This window comes from Zea mays, chromosome 4, assembly GCF_902167145.1.
Source record: "Zea mays cultivar B73 chromosome 4, Zm-B73-REFERENCE-NAM-5.0, whole genome shotgun sequence".
NCBI classification, from domain to species: Eukaryota; Viridiplantae; Streptophyta; class Magnoliopsida; order Poales; family Poaceae; genus Zea; species Zea mays.
In genome coordinates, this window is record NC_050099.1 from 28,760,196 (window position 1) to 28,786,795 (window position 26,600).

The following is a 26,600-nucleotide window of genomic DNA, read 5'->3' on the forward strand; positions in this document are numbered from 1 at the left end:
CGCGGCGCCAGCAAGAGGCCGAGGTCGCCGCGGCACAAGAACGCGAGCGAGTAGCAGCAGCGGCTGCAGCGACAGCGGCGAGGGCAGCACGGTTGGCGGCGGCGGAACTGGCAGCAGCGAGAGCGGAAGTAGAAGCAGCAGAGGCGGCGGATGCTGCACGTGCGGCGGCAGCAGAGCTCGAGGTTCTGCGCGGCAGTAGAGCTGACAGCTCTGCTTCTGTCGACGACAACACCGACGAAGAGCTCAGGCTGGCGAGGGAAGCAGCGCGAGAGCAGGCAGCACAGTGGGCTGCCGCGCATCCCCATGGGGGCGCGCGTGGCGGCAGCCCAGATAGGCGCCGACGCGCTGACGGCGCTCCAGGCGAGGGCGCACGCGACGGAAGCCCAGACGGGCGTAGACGCACCGGCGGTGCTCCCGGCGGCGGCGACCGAGTCGACGGAGATCGCGGCCTCTACAGGCGGCGCGACTCTCCCTCCCCGGATCGGTACCATTGTCGCCGCATGGCCCAGGCCATTGTCAGGGACATCGGTCCCGGCGGTGGGTGGCCTACCCTCACCAAGACCAACTACGTCGAGTGGGCCGCGGTGATGAGGGTACGGCTCCAGGTTCGCCACATGTGGGAAGCAGTTCGGTACGGCGACGTCGACTATCACGAGGATCGACGGGCGCTGGATGCCCTCATTGCTGCAGTCCCGCCCGAGATGCAGTTTTCGCTTTCCCAGAAGCGGACTGCCAAGGAGGCCTGGGACGCCATCGCTGCGACCCGCATCAGCAGCGACCGTGCCCGCAAGACCACACTGCAGGCACTTCGCAAGTAGTGGGAGAACCTGGCCTTCAAGCCAGGTGAGGATGTTGATGACTTTGCTCTCCGCCTCAACACTCTGTTGCAGAAGATGGTGCAGTTCGACGACGACACCTACGATGAGGAGAGAGCTGTTGAGAAGCTCTTCCGTTGCATCCCCGAGAAGTACAAGCAGATTGCTCGCTCTATCGAGTCTCTGCTAGACCTCTCCACGATGACAATCGAAGAGGCGGTAGGTCGACTCAAGGTGGTCGATGGCGACGAACCACAGGCTCCCTCTGGGCCTATCACTATCGGCGGGAAGCTACATCTCACTCGGGAGCAGTGGGAGGCCTGCCAGGGTGACAAGAAGGGGGAGTCCTCCTCGACACGAGGCCGCAGACGCGGCGAACCGCGCAAGGCGCGTGGAGGCGCCTAGGCCGGGGCGCGAGGACATGCTGAGGGTGGTGCCCGTGGAGGTGCCCAAGGCGGCGCCGTCGGCAACAAGAAGCCGGCACGAGACGGCGACTGTCACAACTGCGGCAAGCTTGGCCACTGGGCCAGGGACTGTCGGCAGCCACGACGTGGCCAGGCCAACGTCGCACATGCGGAGGCGGAGGAGGAGGCCCTGCTCCTGGCACATGCAAACATCGAGCCATCTCCAGCGGCACCGGCCGCAGCGGCACTCCTCCACCTTGATGAGTCGAAAGCACGCGCTTTCCTCGGCGACGGCTCCAGCAAGGACATGATCGAAGGATGGTGCCTCGACACCGGCGCCACTCATCACATGACCGGCCGACGGGAGTTCTTCACCGAGCTTGACTCTAGCGTTCGAGGCTCCATCAAGTTTGGGGACGCCTCCGGCGTAGAGATCAAGGGCGTCGGCTCAGTCGTCTTCACCGCCGCGTCTGGTGAGCACAGGCTGCTCACCGGAGTCTACTACATCCCCGCGTTGAGGAACTCTATCATCAGCTTGGGATAGCTGGATGAGAACAGTTCGCGCGTGGAGGTCGAGCACGGAGTCATGAGGATCTGGGATCCCTCTCGTCGCCTTCTTGCCAAAGTACGCAAGAGTCCAAATCGGCTATACATGCTCAATGTGAAGGTGGCACAACCTTGTTGCCTTGCTGCTCGTCGAGACGACGGGGCATGACAGTGGCACGAGCGCTTCGGGCACCTTAACTTCGAGGCTCTGAAGCGGCTCAGTGCCAAGGAGATGGTACGAGGCCTGCCGTGCCTTGACCATGTGGAGCAATTCTGCGATGTCTGCGTGTTGACAAAGCAGAGACGGCTCCCCTTTTCCAAGCAGTCGAGCTTCCGAGCCAAGGAGAGGCTCGAGCTCGTGCATGGGGACTTGTGTGGCCCGGTGACACCAGCCACACCAGGAGGACGACGCTACTTCTTGCTGCTCGTCGACGATCTCTCCCGCTACATGTGGGTGATGATCCTTGGTAGCAAGGGAGAGGCTGCGAACGCCATCAGGCGTGTGCAGGTCGCTGCGGAGGCGGAGTGCGGCCGCAAGCTGCGCGTGCTGCGCACCGACAACGGCGGCGAGTTCACGGCAGCTGAGTTCGCGTCGTACTGCGCGGATGAGGGCGTTCAGCGCCACTACTCCGCGCCGTACAGCCCGCAGCAGAACGACGTCGTCGAGCGGCGCAACCAGACGGTTGTGGGGATGGCTCGGGCTCTCCTCAAACAGAGGGGAATGCCGACTGTCTTCTGGGGAGAGGCGGTGGTGACAGCGGTCTACATCCTCAATCGCTCGCCCACCAAGGCACTCAACGGGATGACACCGTACGAGGCTTGGCATGGGCGCAAGCCGACGGTCTGTCACCTACGAGTCTTCGGCTGCCTCGCGTTCACCAAGGAGCTTGGCCACATCGGCAAGCTCGACGACAGGAGCACCCCGGGGGTGTTCATTGGCTACGTGGAGGGCTCGAAGGCCTACCGCATCCTTGACCCAGGAACACAGCGTGTGCGCACGGCGCGCGACGTAGTGTTCGACGAAGGGCGAGGATGGGCGTGGGACAAGGCGGTGGACGACGGCACGACTCCGACGTACGACGACTTCACCATCGAGTACGTCCACTTTGAGGGAACTGGGGGAGTAGGCAACTCTTCTCCGAGCAGGTCTACCCCAGCCCCCAAGTCTCCACCGACTCCAGCGCCACGCTCTCCAGCTCCGGCTACAACGAGCTCTTCACCACCACGCACTCCAGCCACGACTCCGGCTACAACAAGCTCTTCGCCACCACGTACTCCAGCACCGACGGTACCTTCTCCGGGAACGTCCTCTCCGACACCAGCTCGTGTCGAGCACGACCCAGTGGAGCTCGTGACCCCGCTCTCCCACGACGAGGACCGCGTCGACGCGTGCTACGACGGCGAGTCGTTGCGGTATCGAAGGGTGGAGGGCCTTCTCATCGACCCGTCGGTGCCGGGCCCGACGTCTCGCATTCTGGCAGGAGAATTGCATCTTGCATGCGACGATGGTGAGCCTCGGTCTTTCGCGGAGGCCGAGAAACATGCGGCTTGGCGTGCCGCGATGCAGTCGGAGATGGACGCTGTTGAGACGAACCGCACTTGGGAGCTCGCTGATCTCCCTCATGGTCATCGTGCGATCACCCTTAAGTGGGTGTTCAAACTGAAGAGGGATGAAGCCGGCGCCATCGTCAAGCATAAGGCTCGCTTGGTGGCACGCGGTTTCTTGCAGCAGGAGGGGATCGACTTCGACGATGCCTTCGCCCCTGTGGCACGGATGGAATCCGTGCGACTCCTCGCGCTGGCAGCCCAGGAGGGCTGGCATGTTCATCACATGGATGTCAAGTCGGCGTTTCTTAACGACGACTTAAAGGAGGAGGTCTATGTACACCAGCCGCCAGGTTTTGCGATCCCTGGCAAGGAAGGCAAGGTGTTGCGCCTGCGCAAGGCCCTCTACGGCTTGCGACAGGCGCCAAGGGCGTGGAATGCCAAGCTGGATTCTACGCTCAAGAGGATGAGCTTCATGCCAAGCCCGCACGAGGCGGCCATCTATCGGCGGGGCAATGGAGAAAATGCCCTGCTGGTGGGTGTCTACGTCGACGACTTGGTGATCACCGACGCCAAGGATGCAGAGGTGGCAGCGTTCAAGGAAGAGATGAAGGCCACCTTCCAAATGAGTGACCTAGGGCACCTCTCCTACCTGGGGATTGAGGTGCACTAGGGGGACTCCGGGATCACACTTCGCCAGACCGCCTACGCCAAGCGCATTGTTGAGCTGGCTGGGCTCACCGACTGCAACCCAGCTCTCACTCCGATGGAGGAGAGGCTGAAGCTGAGTCGCGACAGCACGACGGAGGAGGTGGACGCTACACAGTACCGGCGTCTTGTGGGGAGCCTTCGCTACCTCGTCCACACACGGCCTGACTTGGCATACTCCGTTGGCTACGTTAGTCGGTTTCTGCAGCGACCGACGACGGAGCATGAGCAGGCTGTGAAGAGGATCATCCACTTTGTTGCGTGGACTCTCGACCACGGTCTCTACTACCCGAGGTGCCCTGGGGAGGCACACCTTGTCGGGTACAGCGATAGCGACCACGCCGGCGACATCGACACCAGCAAGAGCACAAGCGAGATCCTCTTCTTCCTCGGCAAGTGCCCCATCAGCTGGCAGTCGGTCAAGCAGCAGATGGTGGCCATGTCCAGCTGCGAGGCCGAGTACATAGCGGCCTCCACCGCTTCAACTCAGGCGCTCTGGCTTGCTCGCCTACTCAGTGATCTCCTCGGGAGAGACGTTGGAGCAGTTGAAGTGTTCCATGAACGGAGCAAGCACATTCGGGTGTGATACCACTTCATCCGTGACTGTTTGGCAGAAGGGAGCATCCATGCGCGCTACATCAACACCAAGGATCAGCTTGCCGACTTGCTCAACAAGCCCCTTGGGAGGATCAAGTTCCTTGAGCTTTGTTCCAGGTCTGGGATGGCTCAACTTTCTCACAAGACGACGCACAAGATTTAGGGGGAGAATGATGGAATAAGTCATGTGGTCAGCAGCAGTTGCAGTTTTGACTGCTGCAGGACAGCATGCAGCAGCAGTCTTTTGACTGCGCAGGACAGCAGTAGCAGCAGTCTTTTGACTGCGCAGCAGCAGCAACCTTTTGACTGCTGCAGGACAGCAGCAGTTGCAGCAGGACAGCATGCAACAGCAGTCTTTTGACTGCGCAGGACAGCAGTAGCAGCACAGCAGAGGACATCAGTAGCAGCACATCAGTTTTTGACTGCACTTTAGTATCTAAAGGACAGCATCTGTATGCTGCGGTGTGTAGTGTAGTGTGTAGTGTAGCAGCACAGCAGAGGACAACAGTAGCAGCACATCAGTTTTTGACTGCACTTTAGTATCTAAAGGACAACATCTGTATGCTGCGGTGTGTAGTGTAGTGTGTAGTGCAGCCCCTAGGGCTATAAATATGTGTCCCCAACCCCTCTAAGGGTATGACATTGTGTAGTGTTTGAGGAAATAAACAGAAAATTGCCCCAACTCATAGTGTCATCCTCTTGATGAGAGTTAGAGTGCCTCTACTTACACTGCGCACAGTTGCCGCCTTCTTGTGCGCCCTGCTGCGCACGTGCACGCTTCGCGCTGCGCGCTACTGCCATAACAGACACGTAGAAATCTTCCGCTGAGCTTGATGTCGATGTCACTATCGCTGAGGTAGCACCCCTGCACCAACGAAGCTCGCGACACCGCCATCGTCGCGGCCAACCAGGCCGATCTAGATGGTGATGCTTCCACCAAGGAGCACGACATCGACATCGCGAGGGCTTCCACCAAGAATCCGCCCTCGTCTGGAAGTAGTACGCACCGAGATGATCCTTGGCCTTCCCGGACTTCACCAGCACGAAAAAATGGCGGAAGAGGGAGGTACACGGCGCCACCCCCACGAACATCTCGCACAGGTGAGCGAAGATGGCCGCCTGAAGGATGGAGTGGGGCGTGAGGTGCTGGAGCTGAAGACTGAGCTCCTCCAGCAACAACATGAAGAAGGGTGAGATCGGCAATGCCAACCCGCAAGAAAGGTAGGAGACGAAGAGCACAAACTCCCCGACGGCGAGATCGTCGAGGGAGTAGCGCCGTCTTGGATCCTTCCGGCGTGCGCTGGCGCACTCCATCTGAGCAGGCAGCGCACCACGCCGAGTGCTCTCTCGGTCTGGAAACGCTCGGGATGAGCCACCGAGGCCATGGCGACTACGACGGCGACCAACAGAAGAACGCGAACACAATGGGGTGCAGAGGGCTCGGAGGCGAAAGGGCGCAACAGTTGGAGAAAATGCAAAAGCGTAACCACTACTCTCGGGGCGAATCCCCTTTCAAGGAAGACTCTCCCGCTCGCGCCCCGAGACACCGCGGAAAATCTCACCCGTCACGCACCAAAGCTGCCCGGTCTCTGACATGAGGCCCCAGGCCCACAAGTCATGCGATTGGCGTACGAGCCTCTGAGTGTAGAGAAGGCGAACCGCCGCCTGCGGTAGTACGCCCCTTCATCTCCGCCGAAGACAATGGCCCAGTGAATGACGCGGGGGCCCGGGCCCACGAGTCATACTCCTTGGGTGTCGGTTTCCGGGTGCGGAAAAAGCAAACCGCAGAGCGGGAAGCGAACCGCCGCGCACGTCACCTCGGGGCCGCTGCGGAGGAATATTTTTCAGCTTGGGCGGCGGCAACAAGGCGCCTCGCGCGTAGCCCGACGAAACCGCCAGGCGTGGGGGCCACGCGTCCGTCAGCCGCAGGGGCAGACATGGCAGGCGGCGTGACCGAAGGCGGGTTGGCGGCGACTACGTCAGCAAATGCCGAAGCAGCGCGCCAATCTCCAGTCAGACTTTGGCCCCACCCGCAGGCTCGTATCCTCCCCTGAGGTGGGCCCGGGGGCCACTGTCGGTACCCTGAAACTAGGGTACCCCCTGCTACCGTACAAAGACAAAGAACCCACGCCGCTATCTCCTAGTCGCGTGGTGGGGGTGCCATATGTGGGACCAAGCCGCAGATCGCTCCAGGCACGAGCGGCTACTCGGGACCCACGGCAGCACCCGGCTCCGCCGCGTGGTCGGCTCCAGGGACGCCACGTGGCCAGAAGAGGTGATGCACTCCAGGACATCGTCAGTGGGTCCGGACTTCCATGGGAGAGTGCCGGACCCCTGTACATACAACCTAGACCTCCGGGTACGGCCCGGGGCTCCCAGAGCAAGCGAGCCCGACCCCTTGGATGGGATCAGGATCCCTCCGAATGAGGTTCGGGCCGCTCACAACGAGGTCCCGGGATTCTAGGGCAGAAAATACCCTGCCCTGGGTCACGGTCGGGCATGGGTCCGGAGCTGACACGTGTCCGGGCCTTGTGCTTTACACATCCGCTCCTCGATCAGGCGGAGACCCGATGCTGCCACGTGGCCTACCACGCGTGATGTAAGCCAACGGGCGGAGCCTGACGTCAGGTCTCTGGGATGCGCGGCGCGACATTTATTGCAGACAAGGCGCGCCGCCTGTCCCTCCCGCTGACAGGCGATGTGCCGCCTCAGCATTTAATGAGCCCTATCCAATCCACTGGCGGGCGAAGTGCCGCCCCAGCATTTAATGTGCCCTGTCCACTCTGCTGACGGGCAACGACCAGGCCATCTAGCAGGCGGCGTGCCTGTCCGTTCCGTTGGCAGGCAGTGCGCCCATGCTGCCGCATGCGCTGCACTCATCATGACTCGTACGTCGCCAGGCAAGCTTCCTCAGCACGACAATGCTGCACGGATCGCAGATAACAGGGCGGAAGGAGATTGCACCCGACCCAGCATTAGTTGCTCCAAGTATTACGTCCGTTATGTCCCTGGGCCCACATGTCGGGGCTCAACACCCTTGTACGTGCCCCCCTTCAGCTATAAAAGGGGAGGCACACATCGTTACAGGGTCAAGCACACTTAGGCCCAGCTCAGGCTCACAAGTTCATACAAGCTCTCAAGCTCAATACATCACACAGTGGAGTAGGGTATTACGCTCCGGCGGCCCGAACCACTCTAAACTCTTGTGTGTTCTTGTGTTTATTCATCGCTTAGCAGACAGGCAAAACGCTTAGACCCCTCCTCATCTTAGGATTTAGGGCGGGTGCATTCCGCCACCCGGCCAGAGAATTTCCTCTCCGACAAGAGCCATCTTTTTTTTTCTCGAACGCGCAGAAGAACCGCGCCCCATTATATATTGAGAGCCATCTTTCTTTGATTGGTATGCAGCAGTATTTGAAGTTATGGGATGCTCTAAGGGGGGTAACACTTTCACAGGATGCGGACAGACATGCATGGATGCACACTGCTTCTGGACAATTATCTTCCAAGTCTTGTTACAGAGCCTTATTCTTGGGATCCATCTCCTTTGAGCTATGGAAACTATTGTGGAAGACTTGGGCTCCCCCAAAATGCAAGTTTTTCCTTTGGTTAGTAATAAGGAATAAGTGTTGGATTGCTGATAGGCTCCAAAGGAGAGGATTGCAGTACCCGGTGTGTTGTCCCCCTATGTGACCAGGAACAAGAAACAACCCAGCATCTCCTCTGCACCTGCAGTTTTGCCGGACAGTTTTGGCATCATATTTTGTCGCTCATAGGGCTGAGTGATCTCACTCCTGAGAATGATGAAAACTCCTTTGCTGTGTGATCAGTGTTCTTAAGGCGCCTAGGCGAGCAGGTGGACCAGAAAACCGCCTTAGCGCCTAGGCGGCGCCTAGGCGACGCCTAGGCGGGTATGGCGAGCAAGGCGACCAGTTTTGCCCGGGCGCCTGGACGCCTAGGCGTCGCCTAGGCGACGCCTAGGCGACGCCTTAAGAACACTGTGTGATGGGGAAAGACTCTTAAAAAAGTGCACATGAACAGGAGGAAATGCTTCAATAGCGTCATAATTCTTGGGGCTTGGTCCATATGGTTTATTCGTAACAAGGCTGTTTTTGATGGAGTGAACCCTTCCATTAGCTCGGTTAAAAGGCTGTTTTTAGATGAGTTGATCAGTTGGGATAAGGCGAGAGCTAAGCATCTTGACAGTCTGGGGATTATTGTTGCCTTAAATAGGGTCTAGTCGGGCCTGCCAGCTAGGGCTGGACAAAATGCTCGTGGCTCGCTGGCTCGCTCGTTTCGTGGTCAGCTCGGCTCGGCTCGGATCGGCTCGTTTGAATTTTGTCACGAGCTGAGCTGACATCCTAGCTCGGTTCGTTAACGAGCCAGCTCGGTTCGTTAACGAGCCAGCTCGCGAGCTAAACGAGCTACCATATTCTAATAAAACGAAACTATATACATATCATTTATAGAATAATTGATGAACATGTTATATATATGTGAGGTGTCTATGACCTATGAATTAAACTAATGATTAATGAACTATGCCTATGTGTTAATTTGGTCTATGCAAATATAATTATGGGTTAAACTGATGAACATGCATGTGAATTGTGAATTGTGAATTAATGAGTGATGAATTGTGCTAATTTGGTGTTATATTGACATGGTTTGTGAAACTATGAGTATAATTACTATTTTTTATTGTTAAATTAGTTTGAAAATAACTAAAAAATAATTATTATATACATTTTATTTTTTTCTTCTCTGGCTCGTGAGCTAAACGAGCCAGCTCGAGCTCGTAAACGAGCCGAGCCGAGCTGACTCTGTGGCTCGTTACCTTAACGAGCCGAGCCGAGCTGGCTCGTTAGCTTAACGAGCCAGCTCGAACTCGGACGAGCCGAGCCGAGCTGGCTCGTTATCCACCCCTACTGCCAGCCCTCTCCTTTGCTTTGTTTCACCTTATTTGTTGTTGGAGGAGGCATGGGTGTTAGGATCTTGGTGATCAGGTCCAGTGTTTTTTTTCTGCCCTCCAGGGCTTTGTATTTCGGTCCATTTTGGACCTTTCCTTTCTTAATATAATAATGTGCAGCTCTCCTGCGCGTTCGAGAAAAAAGTAATACATCTCGGATCAATCTTCAGACAGTAAACTGTTTTTTTATTTTTCATTACAGATTTTAATGTGGCTGTTTAATGGAATAATATGCTTTGTTTGTGAGAACGTGTGGTAGGGAATAGGGATGATGGTTTTGAACCCAAATGTTGCTAGTTTGACTCCCCTTTCTAAAAAAAGCCACTTGTGCTATTTTCACGGTTGCAGCATGATACACTTGCCATCAGTGGCATGTCCTGGATAGCTGGGGTTCGTGGTCTTTTATCAACCCTGTGGAAGAGAATCCTCTATGTCTGTCAATGCCTCTGCCAGTCTACCCTCAGGGAGGCTTTCCTCTGGGGGTTGAGTTTTTTTTGCTTTTGCTTTTGTACCCTCAAGTAATCTACTTGATGATTATAAATTTAATTATATGCTGATAATTTGACATGATTACTTGCTTTTTCTTTGATATATACTAAATAAAATAGGATAGTGGACTCATTGGCTAGTATTTTACAGGAAAAAGGGGGATGCTTCTCTGGCAAGACACTGCATTTTAAAAGCAATGAACGCAGATCCAGAAGATGTAGATCTGAAGTATCTTTGTGGTTATATGTATCACAACCTTTGTGAATATCAGAAAGCTGCAGAAATATATGAACAAATAGTCAGAATTTATCCTGCCAATAGTGCTGTTCGTAAAGTAGCAGCCCAGGTATGTCACATATGCCAGTTTGTTCTGACTATCACTTGAAACTAACTGTAACATTAGTGATTAGTGTAGTACACATTGGTAAGTGACACCTTGTAACAATCTTAGACATATGCTGCAAGGCATGGCTATCAGTTATCACGGCTCTCCAGTGAGGCGAGTTGTCTCCGGGACGCCTGGACGCCTAGGCGATAGTTAGGTGACCAAGCAATAGTCAATAACTCAATGCTCAAAACTCAAATGCAGAGCATCTAACATTCTCAAAACAGGGCACTTGTTGCTCTGTTTGACTCAATACTCAAAACACTCATTCTCAGGGGCGTTCAGCAGCGGTGCGCAGCACGACAGAGCGTAGTTGCCCAGGCGCAGTGCGGAGCACGTGGGCAGAGCGCAGCACACGGGAAGGGGAGGAGGAGGGGGAGGGAGGATTACTAGTGTCCTTGGAGTGAGCAATGAGTCGGGTGCGGCACGACACAATGGCGGCGCGCAGCGTGGGAAGGGGAGGAGGAAGAAGGGTGGGGGGATGGGGAAGGGATTACCGGCATTTGGGCGTGGGCACGTGGAGTCCTGCATTCGACGAGCAAGCTAAGTCGAGCGAGTGAGGTTTAGTGGCTAGATGGGGAGCTGGATTTAGCGGCTGGAATATATACCAGCGCGAGACTAACCCTGGGCGCTCGCCTGGGCCAGGGCCACGCCTAGGCGTCCATGCCTAGACACCTAGTGTGGCAGGCAGCCACCTAGCTTCAATTAGGCGAGGCGAAGGCCCACGATGAGCCAGGCCGAGCGACTCGACGGCTAGGCGACGACTTGATAACAATGCTGTAAGGGAACATGTTAAAAGAATTACTAGCTTAGGGCCTGTTTGGCAACATAATATTTATCTAGCCCCAAGACAATACTGTGGTATTTGAGCATACCATGGTATTTTAGCCCAAAAGGTGTTTGAGAGCACATCTAAAAACTTTGTACTTTAAACCACGGTTTCACTAATACCTTAGTATTTTTGGGGTCTTAAAAACTTTGGTTTAGACCAAAGTTTTTTGTTGGCGTACAGCTGCAGTCTTTCCCTTCTCTCCTCCCGCGTTGCAACCAAAATACCGTGTCTCCAAACAGGTATTGGATTGACTTTTTTTTTCTCGAACGCGCAGGAGAACTGCACATCATTATATTGAAAGAGAGAAAGGTCCGAAGTGGACCACAGTACAGAACAAGGCAAAAAAAAACATAGGGAACGAACAGAAAAAAAACCTATCCTTATCTCCAACTGTCACAACATTAAGCGCTAGAAATAGCCCTGACCCTAGCAAAGGCAGCTGGGAGGCCAAGGCTCTCAAGATGCTTCGCACCAGCCCTACACCAACACTCCACCTCATCCATAAGAAGTCTTTGAATGGTACGCAAGGAAGGGCTTGCACCATCAAATACAACCCTGTTGCGATGTAGCTATAAACACTAGGCTCCCAGGATAATGGTTATACGGGAAGATTTTATAAAACTTGTTGGCACATAATTAAGGCTGATCTGATGGCGGCAGTTATCACCCTGCACCAAGGTAACACACGCAAATTGTGGATGATGAATTCTGCGTACCTAACACTTATCCCTAAGAAAGTTGATGCCAAGACAGCCGGAGACTACAGGCCAATTAGCCTTATTCACAGCTTCGCCAAGTTGGTATCCAAAGTCTTGGCTAATCGCTTAGCACCGCACCTTCAAAATCTGGTGGCTACAAATCAAAGTGCCTTTGTCAAGGGTCGTTCCATTCATGATAACTACATGTTGGTTCAACATTCTATCAAGGCCTTTCACAGGAAGAAGATTGTTGGTCTGTTTCTAAAGCTAGATATTACAAAAGCTTTCGACTCAGTGTCCTGGGCCTTTCTCCTAGAAGTGTTATCCCATCTTGGCTTCGGGCCCAGGTGGTGCGGTCTCGTGTTCAATTTGTTATCCACTTCTTCCACACAAGTGCTATTGAACGGAACTCCGGGGGATTATATTCGTCATCGGAGGGGGTTGCGCCAAGGCGACCCCTTATCTCCTATGCTTTTCATAATCGTGATGGATGTGCTTAGTAGCTTATTCAAGCATGCTAAGGAAAGAGGATTGCTGCATGACCTGGCCATCAGAAATGTGAAATCTAGGCTCTCGATTTACGCAGATGATGTGGTTCTTTTTGTCAAGACTGCAGTTGACGATCTTATTTGTGTCAAAATGATCCTGGATTGCTTTGGAGAGGCCTCGGGCTTAGTTGTGAATTTGCGAAAAAGTTGTGCTATCCCTCAGTTGTGATGATCAGACTGTTCAGGACAGTTGTAACATTTTGCAGTGCAACCCGGCTTCTTTTCCATGCAACTATTTGGGGCTGCCTGTTTCTGATAAGAAGTTGGGGAGGAGGGACCTTTTGCAGTGGGTTGACAAGATAGCTAACCGGCTGCCCGGTTGGAAGGCTCCACTACTAAACCTTGTTGGCAGGGCAGCCTTGGTCCGGTTCGTGCTCTCTGCAATCCCCGTATATCTTTTCATCGCCATGAATGTTCCCAAGTGGGTTATCAGTGCGATTGACAAAATTCGGCGAGGTTTCTTGTGGAAGGGTAGAGAAGATGTGAAAGGTGGGCATTGCCTTGTGGCGTGGGATAAAGTCACCAGACCGCTGGACCTTGGTGGACTTGGTATCCCAAATCTGATATATAAGAGTTGGGCGCTGCAAGCTAAATGGCTTTGGCTCATCAAGACTGACCCGAATAGGCCTTGGAGTGGGTTGGATCTCCCTGTTCAGTCACAAGTAAGGAAACTAGTGGCCAGTTCGATGTACACTAATGTGGGCAATGGCAAAAACACCCTTTTTTGGAGGGACAGATGGATAAATGGGTGCTCTATCGCTGAGCTGGCACCTGAAGTAATCTCAAAGGTGGATAAAAAGGTTGCCTTTACCAGGACAGTGCATCAAGCCTTAGAGGGCATGTCGTGGGTCAGGGACATCAAGCCAACCCTCTCCCTTGTAGGGATACAACAATATCTTACACTTTGGGACACCCTGGGTGAGATCGTGCTCACTCTTCAGGAGGATCACCATGTGTGGAGATTCGAGTCTTCGGGCCTTTTCTCTTCTAGGTCCTGCTACAAGGTTCTGTTTTTGGGCTCCATCACCTTCGAACCTTGGAAAAGACTTTGGAAATCTTGGGCTCCTCCTAAGTGTAAGACCTTTTTATGGTTAGCCATGCAGAATAAGTGTTGGACAGCTGACAGGCTGCAAAAAAGAGGTCTTCCCCATCCGGAAGCATGCCCTTTCTGTGAACAAGAGCAAGAAACAGTTCAGCATCTGTTGACTGGTTGTGTCTTCGCCAGACAGTTTTGGCATAACATCCTCTCCCCCTTTGGTATGGGCCACTTAACTCCAGGACCAGAGGATACTCATTTTGCTGATTAGTGGGAGCTAGTGACCATTCAGGTGCACAGAAGCAAGAGAAAGGGAGTCAACAGTGCTATTATTTTGGGAGCATGGTGCCTTTGGTTGCATAGAAAGAGTTATTTTCGATGGAGATTTACCAACCATTGGCAAGGTGCATAGAAGCTTCATCGACGAGCTATCCTTATGGGTGCTGGCTGGTGCCAAACACCTCGGAAGCCTTGGGCTTGCTGCTGCTCTAGGCGCAGCAGGCCCGACTTAATTTTTTTCCTTGGTCGTCTTTTTGTATCTTAGTCCTATGGATAGTTTTATTTATGCTTGTTGCTGGCCACCATAGGGTGTTTTTTTTGTACTGGTCCTCTTGGACCTTAATTTCCCCTTCTTCTTAATATAAAGATGCGCAGCTCTCCTGCGTTTTTCGAATTTTTTTTTTCGAAAAACGCAGGAGAACTGCGCCTCATTATATTAAGTAAGAAGAAATAGGGTCGAAAAGGACCCGAATACAGGACCTCCTTATGGAGGCCAGAAACAAGCATAAAGGAAACAATCCATACACAACTAAAAGATACAACTTATCTCAGGCATTGGTACTGGGAGCAGCTAAAAAGGAAAGACCCTTAGCTCCTGCAACCATCCATTTCTCCCTTTCCTCAGCAGTGGCCTCTAATAGTGTAGTGATATTGGGGGGGGACCCGTCAAACACCACTCTGTTTCTGAACTTCCAGATCATCCAGGCTCCCAGAATCAAAAGTGAATTTACCCCCTTCTTGGTCATGCCTGACACAATATCAGCAATGCGTTTCCACCACTGCAGGAAGTTTGTGTCATCTTGGATAGGGGCAAGAATGTGGAGCCCGAATTTCCGAAGAGTGATGTACCAATATAATCTGGAAAAGCTACAAGAAACCAAAAGATGGTTGATGGTTTCAGGCTCTTGGTCACAAAGAGGGCATCTAGGAGGATGATTTAGTCCTCTTTTTTCAAGTCTGTCTGCAGTCCAGCACCTATTATGAGCCACCAGCCAAAGGAAGAACCGACACTTAGGAGGTGCCCAAGTTTTCCAGACCATTTTGTAATGCTCAAAACCAACAGAGCCAGTGAAGAAACCCTTATAAGCCGAGCATGCAGAATACTGCCCATTAGAAGCGATTGAAAAGATATGCTTATCCTCAGAGTTAGGTTGCAATACAACATCAGATATTGCATTCCAGAGGTGTAGGTAATCTACCAGAACTCCCCAGGTCAAGGCACCTTTAATATCAGAGACCCATCTTCTATTAGTTAGAGCCTCGCGAACAGTTCTTTTAGAAACAATTCTTTTTGGAACAGTCAAGAGGAGCCTTGGAGCAATATCAGAAACACTTCTGGCATTAATCCACTTGTCACTCCAAAAGAAGGTGTTAGCACCATTACCAATTTCTGTGACAAGCACAGAAGAGAAGAGGGCTTTAGCATTGCTGGGGACATGAACAGGAAGGTTATTCCAGGGCCGGGTAGGGTCGGTCCTTTGCAGCCATAGCCATCTCATCCGAAGTGCCCAACAGAGTTCAGGGAGGCTGGAAATTCCCAAACCTCCAAAGTTCAAGGGTCTACACACTTTGCCCCAAGCCACCATACAATGCCCTCCTTTAACCTCTCTTCTGCCTCTCCATAAGAAACCTTTCCTTATCTTATCAATTTCCTTAATGACCCACATAGGGAAATCAATAGCCATAGCAGTATAAACACACATCCCAGTGAGAACATGTTGCACTAGAATTCTTCTCCCTGCCCTATTTAATAAGTCAGCCTTCCAGTTAGGTAATCTGTCAGCAATCTTATCCACCAGGGGCCAGAGTTGTTGGTTGGTTAATCTATGAAGGGATAGAGGAAGGCCCAGATATTTGCAGGGGAAGGAGGCAATATCACAAGGTAACATATGCTGGACGTCCAAGATAGTCTCCTCAGAGCACCTTATAGGGTAAATATTGGATTTATGAGTATTGTTATGAAGCCCAGAGGCATCTCCAAAGAGTCCAAGAATATCCAGAGTAATGGAGATATCCGACTGAATGGGGTGCAGGAACAAGACAACATCATCTGCATAAATTGAAATTCTGTGAAGATTTTTCCCCAAGTAAAGCTGTTGAAGTAAACCAGCCTCCTCAGCCCTGGAGAAAAGGACCCCCAGAACATCCATGACAAGAATGAAAAGCATTGGGGATAGGGGATCTCCCTGTCTTAGTCCCCTTCTATGCTGAATTCTTTTCCCGGGGCAGCCATTTAGAATAACCTGAGTAGAGGAGGAACCAAGCAGCCCACAAATGATGTCTATCCAAAGATCTCCGAAACCCATATGCTTCATAACTTCAATCAAGAAAGCCCAGGAAATAGAATCAAAGGCTTTAGAAATATCCAGCTTAAAAAGGAGTCGTGCCTTGCTTTGGGAATGAAAAAGTCTTGCAGTTTGTTGCACAAGCATAAAATTATCTTGTATGAATCTGCCTTTGATGAAAGCACTTTGAATAGGAGACACCATATTATTTAACTTTTTTCCCAATCTGTTGGCAAGGATTTTGGTGACTAATTTGGCAAAGCTGTGAACCAAACTAATTGGTCTGAAATCCTTGACCTGATCAGCCCCCTCCACTTTAGGAACCATAGTGATATAAGCACTATTAAGTTTGTACAAATTCAAGAAGTTTCTGTTCCATAAAGCTGCCACAGCATTCATCACCTCTTTTTTAATGATATTCCAACAAACTTTATAGAATCTCCCAGTGAAACCATCGGGACCTGGAGCCTTGTCAGAAGGTATGGTCTTGATAGTTTCCCATATTTCCAGTTCAGAAACAGGCAGCTCAAGATCAGCAAGGTCATACATCGGTAATCCAAGAGCTTCGAGGTCGATGGATCTAGCTCTTTCAGCCGTATGGCCAATAAGTTTTGAATAAAATAGGTCAATTACTTCAGCTTTCTCATGGTGGCTGGTCAGGATGTTATCCCCATCCTTAAGTTTAGTCACCAGATTTTTCCTCTTTCTGTGCCTTGCATGCATATGGAAGTATTTGGTATTAGCATCTCCTTCCTTCAGCCAGCTTATTCTTGATCTCAGCCTGGCCATAGTTCTTTTAAAGGAGGCCAGCAGCAAGGATTGCATCTTGAGCTTGTTTTTGAGCCAATTCTCAGCCGGTGAAAGCAGTCTGTGATCTTGGGCAATTTCGAATTTATGAAGGAGCTCCTTTGCAAGTGCCAACTGGGAGGCAACATGACCCACTTTCTTAGTACTCCAGCTTTGCAGCCTTTTAGAAGTCTCTTTAAGCTTTCTATCCAGGGTCACAAGGGGGCAATGCAAACTACCCACAGAGTCCCATGCAGACTGAACAGTATCAAGAAACCCATCAATTTTTGGCCAGAATGCTTCAAAGTGGAATCTTTTTTTCCCAAAGGAATTATCTTGGAGTCCCAAGAGTAAGGGGCAGTGGTCAGAAGCCTGAGAAGCAGAACTTTGAAGCAGCACATTTGGAAAAATAGCCTCCCAATCAGAAGAGCAAAAAACTCTGTCCAACTTTACCAACACAGGATTAGCATGCTGATTTGACCAAGTAAATTTCCTGCCATGCAATTGGATTTCCTTTAATGCCAGATCATTAATAACTGCCCTGAATCTAGACATCATTGCCATGTTCAGATTTGAGTTATTTTTATCCGATGCCTTATAAATAAGGTTGAAGTCTCCAGCAATGACCCAAGGTCCAGCACAGGCAGCTCTGATTTCCTTAATCTCCTGGAGGAAAAGTATTTTATCTGCATCTGACTGAGGCCCATAAACGCAAGTTAACCACCATGGTGTGCCATCATTTTTATAGAATTGAACCGAAACGCAGTGATTATCTATTCTTGTCAACCCTGTGTGACCAACATGCCTCTTCCAAGCAACCAGAATTCCTCCACTAGCACCCAACGAAGGCATGAAGACAAAGTCTGAAAACTCAATTCCTAGGGTAGAGAGGATATTTGTACGAGTAATCTGCTGCATTTTTGTTTCTTGACAGCAAACTACATCCACATGAAAGGAATCAATAAGATCTCTTACAGCATCCTGTTTAAGAGAGGAATTCAGACCTCTTACATTCCAAAATAAAATTTTAGCAGGATCCATCAATAACCTTTAGCAACCAACTACAAACAAGGAAGACCTGAGCACTAACTCTCCAAGTCGGCAGGGAGGGTCCAGCCGAACAAGGCAGAGAGGGCCTCCACCTGAACCTGGTTCAAGCAGCGATTAAATAGTGCAGCATATTCTTGTAAGGCTTCGTTGTTGATTTCTTCGTTTTCTGATAGGCATTTAAGGGCCACCATAGCTTTCCTGACCGGCTTGGATTTCTCTTTGTGCAAGTTGGATTTCTCTTTGTGCAAGTCGAACTCGACACCAATACCAGCAAGCCGCCTGCTGCGTCTGGGGGCCTGCACTCCAGATATGGGTGTAGCCACCAGGGAGGTTCTTGGAGTTGGTAGTAGGGCATCCGACTTCTTGCAGATTTTGCTGAAAAACTTGACAATGGGTGGACTGTCCTGTTCCGGAGCAGGTTGGACATGTTCCTCAGTTGGAAGCAGCGGAGTAGTATTTTTCCTTCTTGAATAGACTTTCAGATTCGATATGGCTAGCGACCCAGAAGAAATGCAGGGTTGAACACGGGCCAGAGAAAGGGGCGATCCAAGCCTAGCTGATTTCTGCGTCTCATTCCTCACGGACTGAGGCGAAACCGGCCTGGCTGGGGTCAGCGACCCGGGGGGCCCAAGCCTAGACACCACCGGGAGGGGCGAACTCAGCCCTGTCATTTCCTGCGACCCAGTCACTTTGGACTGAGGCGAAAACGGCTGGGTGGAGTTCAGCGGCCCAATAGTGCATGTCCAGCTGTCAATAGGGGCCTCATCAAGGAGACTATTTGGCTCCTCTGTAGGCAACTCATTAAGGAGTATCATCCCATTATCCGAGGCCATCTGCTGTAACTCCGGTGCGTCAAAGAGTGGCTGTTCATGTCCCCTAGATGTATGTGAAGTCCTTCCATGTCCGGACGGCGGGAGAGGCCCAAGGCGAAGGTGAACAGACCGTCGCTGGGGCAAGGAACTGCCCAAACGCCGAGGCTCAACATTCCTTTGGTCATCCATGTCGTCCGAACCATCAGACTGATCGCCATCCTCCGGTGGAGTCAGCAGCGAGGAACCTCTTATACCATCATGGCAGATTGCAAGTACCCTTACGCTTATATTATAGGCTAAGCATCTCCGTTCAGAGCTTTGAGGGCCTGGCTCCAGAATATGCAGAATCATATCACGGTGCAGTTGTTTCGGTTGGAAGCACCAAGCCCATGCTATGAATACCTTTTCTGATTTGTTTGGGTACTCTCCTTTGCACCTTGCCCCACCACTTAACAAAAGAGCCCACCTCTCTATCAGGCGTTAGATGGCCCATCCTCAAAGATGAAAAGATATTATGCCAAAATTGTCTAGCAAAACTGCACAAGCATAAGAGGTGCAAGATAGTTTCCTGTTCTTGGTCACATAAAGGACAAACCACCGGGTGCAGTAATCCTTTTCTCTGAAGCCTATCAGCAGTGGTATTAATAGGTATTGGATTGACTGATGTAAAATATATTATAGTTGTGTCATGGCATTCGGTAAACTGTGGTATTATAAACTGCGGTTTGAAATATGTGTTCCCAAACAGGCCCTTATTTGTTTTTTGTCAAAGTTTTTTAAAGAGTACACTACATATTTTCCAGGGCCAATTTGCCAATCTACATACCACATACCTTGTATTTCGTATGTATGAATTCTTACAGGATTGGGAAAACGACTAGGAAGTTGTTTCACATCAGAATTAACCTGCTTTTACATTCAAGAGACCAGTTTAGTCTCTAAATTTCCATTGAAAATCAGGCTGGGGTGGTTATGTTGTTTTTTCTTTCCTTTCATTTCAGATGTACAGAGAGTGTGGTCAAATTGACAATGCTATTAATTTGTTGAAAGACTATGCCGATACTCAAACTTTCAACATTGACTGGAGCGTTCTAGATTTATTGATATCACTTTATCTAAGAAATAATGTTTTTAGTGAAGCACTAAAGCAGATCAAGAGGGCACAACTACATTTGGGATCTCAACAGAAACTACCAGTACAATTGCAGGCAAAAGAAGTAATCTGCCATGCATATTGCGGTGACATGAAACATGCTGAGGTTTGTTCCATACTTTTATGTTGTATATCGTCTGATGGAATTCATCCTTGTTAGATTGTGTCCCCTCCCCTGCTCTCCTTGGTTCAAGTAAAGTCATGCCAGATTCCCTAAATATGTACTCCCTCTGTCCATCAATTTAAGGTGTATTTTGTTTTGAAAAAGGTCAGACTTCACAAATTCTGACCAACAATTAGTTAAATTATATCTGAATGTTCCATGTAGGAAAATTATGTAACATATTTATATTCAAAATCCTTTTAAAATGATGTTGATTCTGTTGCAACTGGTAGTATTTTAGAAGAGAAACAAATGTCCATAATCTACTTTTGATGACTTCTTTATTCTAAAACATGCCTTGCATTACTGGATGTAGTGAGCACTGAACAAAGAGTAGTAAATTTGATTATTATTATTATTGGCTTGCCTGCATAATGCCATTTGTTCCTACAAGTTCACTCTAAAACAATGATCTGATTACTTATCATGACACAATTTCTGTGCAGATTTTCCTTCGTGATGTGCGTTTGGAGCCATCAAAAGAAAACATTGATGTGCTCAAGGAACTCGCAAGCAATTTAGAAAAAATGGGACGATATGAGTATGCAGTAAAGTTTTACCTGCTAATTGAAAATGTTGCTACTCAAAATGATGTGAGTGATTGATTCCCTTGTTTTCATCTCACCTCAATATCTGTATGTGAAGGTTGATTTTAAATATGAGTGGCTGGAATATCTTTATTTCAATTCACTCAAGTTTTGTGGCACCTTTTGGAAACCCTAGTATGATGCATTTGAAGTTCTGAACTGGATCTTGCAATTGCTGTTAAATTTTGTAGAGAGTTCTCCAACACCTACCCATAATCAACAGAGGTGGCCGGCTATGGAAGCACACTGCCCAGGCCCAGTCCAGCTATATACATGCACATAAATAAAGACATATATCTAATAAAGAGCAATTGAATTCTATGAATCATTGGAGAGAGAATTAGAGATAAGTGTAGTACACAATAGGTATTAATATAATTTTTTTCTTGCAAGAAAGAGCTACAGTCATCTCAAGGACATACATAAAATTTGAATCAGCTATGCGTTGCTAGAGAGACTGTGCAATGAACATGGTATGGAATATGTAAGCTAGTGCTACATCTATTCCAAATTATAAGACATTTTAACTTTTCTAGATACTTTGTGTTAGAAAATAATGTACGGCCTAGAGCCGGGCTTAATAGTCAGCCAACCCTGTATAGAATAGATGGCTATAGATGGATAGAGAGATTTGTGGGGAGGAGTCCAAATTCTATTGGATAAACTCAAATCCATTTGATTCAGGTTGTATCCCTGATTCAGGATGCTTCCTTAGATGTGGTAGTTTCCTTTTGCCTCACGCCTTCCTCCCCTATATATGTAACCATACCGTCTCTCAAATATTCAATCCACTATTCTTCCAAATCTCTTACTTCCATGGTATCAAACTTTTAGGTTTTCATACCTGCTCCCGCTTTTACCCCAGCACGCCCCCTCTTTCTGGCATTGCTCCATGGTTGACGCCCCCCGTCGCTTCCCCACGACGTCTCAGGAGTCGACCCTAGGTTGCCCCAAGACAAGCCGCCACCTCCAGCGTGCTGCCTCCCTTCACAACGCTCAGGAGGCTCGCAAGTGAGTGGCCAAGGCTGCCAACGACGTTGCTCTGGATCAGGCTGCTGTTGCTGACCGCGAAGCTGCCATCGCACAACAAGAACTAGACGTGGTTGACGCTTGCGTTCACGCGACCCTTGACCGCGATGCTCGTGAACGCGCGACGGACCTACCCCGCATCCTCGATGACGACGCTGCTTCCATTGATGTTGCTGACGACAGTGCTCCTGCTGTTGACGCCTCTCTACTTAATCTGCATGCTCAAGCCGTCGCCGTACAGAACAGAACATCCACACCCTCGTTCCACTCCTCGGCGTCAACTCTACCTTCTATGCCCGGTAGTGCGAGTCCTTCCTCACATCACCAAGTTTTCCCTAAAGCGCCATGTCCTCTCTGACGACGTCGCTCCCACCTCACCAGATTGAGTGTGCATGAACGCCATCGTCCGCACTTGGATCCTCAGCACCATCTCCGACGACCTCGCTGACACGATCTCTCAGCGTGGCACCACTGCTCGTGTCCTGTGGCTCGTCATCGAGTCCCAATTCCTCGGGATCGCATGAAGCGTGCCCTCTACGTTGACAAGGAGTTCTGCTCCTCTTAGGGCGATCTTCCCGTCGCTGAATACTTTCGTCGCTACAAGAAGCTTGCTAAGGATCTTTGTAACCTTGGCGAGCCCGTCTCTAATAGGACTCTCGTTCTCAACATCATCTGGGGGCCTCAATGAGTGTTTCCAAGTGCTCGACCTTCATCTTCGCCACACCTACCACTTCCCAGTTTCCTGCTGGTCCGCGTTGACTTGACCCTCGAGGAGCTCACCATGGCGAATACCCCATTGACTGCAGCTCTTGCTGTCCTCTTTGGGATAGGCGAGGCGGGTGGCTCCAAGATGTCTGCTTCCCCCTGGCCACCTCTCGCCCTTCGCAGCAGCAGCCACAACGCTCCGCACGCAGCAGTCAAGGGTGACTCTGGTCACGACGCGCGGCAAGAGGTGCAAGAGCAGCAAAAAGAATTCCGACAACAATAGCAGCGACGACATTGGCCCTAGGCACTCTTCCAACTTCGTGGTCTACAACTACAATCCCTGTACGAGGGCCATTTACATGTGGCCTGGCCAACGTCTGCCTTCTGCACCTTGCCTGCCTCCTTGACTGACCTAGCAACCACACGCCTCCATCGCTGGGCCTTCCGGTCAGTTGGCAGGGCAGCGCGCGCGCGCGCGTGTGTGTGTGGGGGTCCCTTCGCCTGGCTACACCGACTCGCCTTCGCCTGCTCCGGTCTGGGATCAGGCAGGCTCTCGCCGCCAACTTTCAATTTGCCCATCTCCAATAGCCGTCCCAGCAAGAATGACACATTGACGCTTTGACACCGGTGCCTCTAGTCACATGACATCTGATTCTCTCCATCTCTTATTAAAGATTTGATTTCTGTTCGTCAACTTACCACCGACAATAATTGTTCTCTGTTGAATTTGATCCGTTTGGTTGTTCTGTGAAGGATTTGCCCACTCGACGCGAGATCATTAAATGTGACAGCCCTAGGCCACTCTACCCTCTGCAGCTCTCAGCTTCTGTTCTCCTTGCATCCACCTCTACCTTGTGGCACCAGCGGCTTGCGCACCTCGGTCATGCCATCCTGTCTCACCAAGCACAGTCATCTGCTATCTCCTGTAATAAAAATGCTACCATTCATCCTTGTCATGCCTGTTAGTTAGGCCATCATGTTCGTCTACCTTTTCATGCATCTTCCTCTCGAGCGACTTGTAATTTTCATTTGATTCAATGTGATCTTTGGACATCACCTATCACAAGTATCTCTGCTCTCTGGTCATAAGTACTATCTGGCTATTTTGGACGACTGCTCTCATTATTTGTGGACGTTCCCTTTACGCCTCAAATCTGACACTTTTCCACACACACACAATTTTTCTCTGGAAGGGCAGGAAGGATGTCATGTGAGGACATTGCCTGATAGCTTGGCCCAAGGTGACTTGGCCACTGCAATTGGGAGGTCTTGGTTTATCTCATTTGCAAAAAATGGGGTGGGCGGTGGGCCTTGAGGTTGCGCTGGTTATGGTTACAGAAAATAGTACCAGATAAGCCTTGGGCTTTCATCCCCTCCCAAGCTCATAAAGTAGTTAATTCCTTTTTCTCTATTGCTTTGAAATCAGAGATTGCTAACGGGAGGAATACCAACTTCTGTACTGATAGATGGTTGCATGGACAAAGGATAGATCATCTTGCACCAAATCTGTTTGGGGCAATCTCTAACAGAGCCAGAAAAAGAACAGTCCATGATGCCCTCACTAATCAGCAATGGATTTCTGATATCCAGGGTGTTCTTACATTGGCAGTACTAATGGAATATTTGTTACTTTGGGATCTCTTACCAGAAGTTGACTTGTAGCCAGATGTTGAAGACATTCATATTTGGCAATTCTCACCTTCTGGGCAATACTCAGCGAAGTCTGCCTATGAAGCCTTGTTCAATGGATCCATCTCCTTCCAGCCTGGGGAAAGGATTTGACAAAGTTGGGCTCCTAGTAAGCATACATTTTTATGTGGTTGGTGGCACATAAGAAATGCTGGACAGCTGATCGTCTTGCAACAAGAAATTTGGAGCACCCTGCGAGTTGTCCTCTGTGTGATCAGGAACCTGAAACAATTGTTCACTTGCTAGGCAGCTGTGTATTCACCAGACAAGTCTGGTTCAACAAATTTAGTTTTTCTCGAAAAACGCAGGAGAGCTGCGCATCATTATATGAAGAAGGGGAAATTAAGGTCCAAGAGGACCAGTACAAAAAACCACCCTATGGTGGCCAGCAACAAGCATAAATAAAACTATCCATAGGACTAGGATACAAAAAGACGACCAAGGAAAAAATTAGGTCGGGCCTGCTGCGCCTAGAGCAGCAGCAAGCCCAAGGCTTCCGAGGTGTTTGGCACCAGCCAGCACCCATAAGGATAGCTCGTCGATGAAACTTCTATGCACCTTGCCAATGGTTGGTAACTCTCCATCGAAAATAACTCTGTTTCTATGCAACCAAAGGCACCATGCTCCCAAAATAATGGCACTGTTGACTCCCTTTCTCTTGCTTTTGTGCACCTGGATGGTCACTAGTCCCCACCAATCAGCAAAATTAGTATCTTCTGGTCCTGGAGTTAAGTGGCCCATACCAAAGGGGGAGAGGATGCTATGCCAAAACTGCCTGGCGAAGACACAACCAGTCATCAGATGTTGAACTGTTTCTTGCTCTTGATCACATAAAGGGCATGCTTCCGGATGGGGAAGACCTCTTTTTTGCAGCCTGTCAGCTGTCCAACACTTATTCTGCATGGCTAACCATAAAAAGGTCTTACACTTAGGAGGAGCCCAAGATTTCCAAAGTATTTTCCAAGGTTCGAAGGTGATGGAGCCCAATAACAGAACCTTGTAGCAGGACCTAGAAGAGAAAAGGCCCGAAGACTCGAATCTCCACACATGGTGATCCTCCTGAGAAGTGAGCACGATCTCACCCAGGGTGTCCCAAAGCGTAAGATATTGTTGTATCCCTATAAGGGAGAGGGTTGGCTTGATGTCCCTGACCCATGACATGCCCTCTAAGGCTTGATGCACTGTCCTGGTAGAGGCAAACTTTTTATCCACCTTTGAGATCACTTCAGGTGCCAGCTCAGCGATAGAGCACCCATTTATCCATCTGTCCCTCCAAAAAAGGGTGTTATTGCCATTTCCCACATTAGTGTACATCGAACTGGCCACTAGTTTCCTTACTTGTGACTGAACAGGGAGATCCAATCCACTCCAAGGCCTATTCGGGTCAGTCTTGGAGAGCCAAAGCCATTTAGCTTGCAACGCCCAACTCTTATATATCAGATTTGGGATACCAAGTCCACCAAGGTCCAACGGTCTGGTGACTTTATCCCACGCCACTAGGCAATGCCCACCTTTCACATCTTTTCTACCCTTCCACAAGAAACCTCGCCGAATTTTGTCAATAGCACTGATAACCCACTTGGAAACATTCATGGCGATGAGAAGATATACTGGGATTGCAGAGAGCACGAATCTGACCAAGGCTGCCCTGCCAGCAAGGTTAAGTAGTGGAGCCTTCCAACCGGGCAGCCGGTTAGCAATCTTGTCAACCCACTGCAAAAGGTCCCTCCTCCCTAACTTCTTATCCGAAACAGGCAGCCCCAAATAGTTGCATGGATAGGAAGCCGGGTTGCACTGCAAAATGTTACAACTGTCCTGAACAGTCTGATCATCACAACTGAGAGGGATAGCACAACTTTTTCGCAAATTCACCACTAAGCCCGAGGCCTCTCCAAAGCAATCCAGGATCATTTTGACACAAATAAGATCATCAACTGCAGGCTTGACAAAAAGAACCACGTCATCCGCGTAAATCGAGAGCCTAGATTTCACGTTTCTGATGGCCAGGTCCTGCAGCAATCCTCTTTCCTCAGCATGCTTGAATAAGCTACTAAGCACATCCATCACGATTATGAAAAGCATAGGAGATAAGGGGTCGCCTTGGCGCAGCCCCCTCTGATGACGAATATAATCCCCAGGAGCTCCGTTCAAAAGCACTTGTGTGGAAGAAGTGGATAACAAGTTGGACACGAGACCACACCACCTAGGCCCGAAGCCAAGATGGGATAAAACTTCTAGGAGAAAGGCCCAGGACACTGAATCGAAAGCTTTTGTAATATCCAGCTTTAGAAACAGACCAGCGATCTTCTTCCTGTGAAAGGCCTTGATAGAATGCTGAACCAACATGTAGTTATCATGAATGGAACGACCCTTGACAAAGGCACTTTGATTTGTAGCCACCAAATTTTGAAGGTGCGGTGCTAAGCGATTAGCCAAGACTTTGGATACCAACTTGGCGAAGCTGTGAATAAGACTAATTGGCCTGTAGTC

At 50.2% G+C, this 26,600-nt stretch overlaps 1 protein-coding gene across 2 annotated transcripts in view; it reads left to right on the forward strand.

The window, feature by feature from the left end:
- LOC103652996 (general transcription factor 3C polypeptide 3) overlaps nt 1–26,600 on the forward strand; it is a 68,772-nt gene that overhangs the window by 17,506 nt on the left and 24,666 nt on the right. For both annotated transcript variants that reach the window (XM_008679976.4, XM_008679977.4), the window contains 3 exons: nt 10,224–10,419; nt 19,786–20,043; nt 20,547–20,693. In XM_008679976.4, coding sequence (XP_008678198.1) covers nt 10,224–10,419; nt 19,786–20,043; nt 20,547–20,693 — 601 coding nt within the window. The remainder of the gene's footprint in view (nt 1–10,223; nt 10,420–19,785; nt 20,044–20,546; nt 20,694–26,600) is intronic.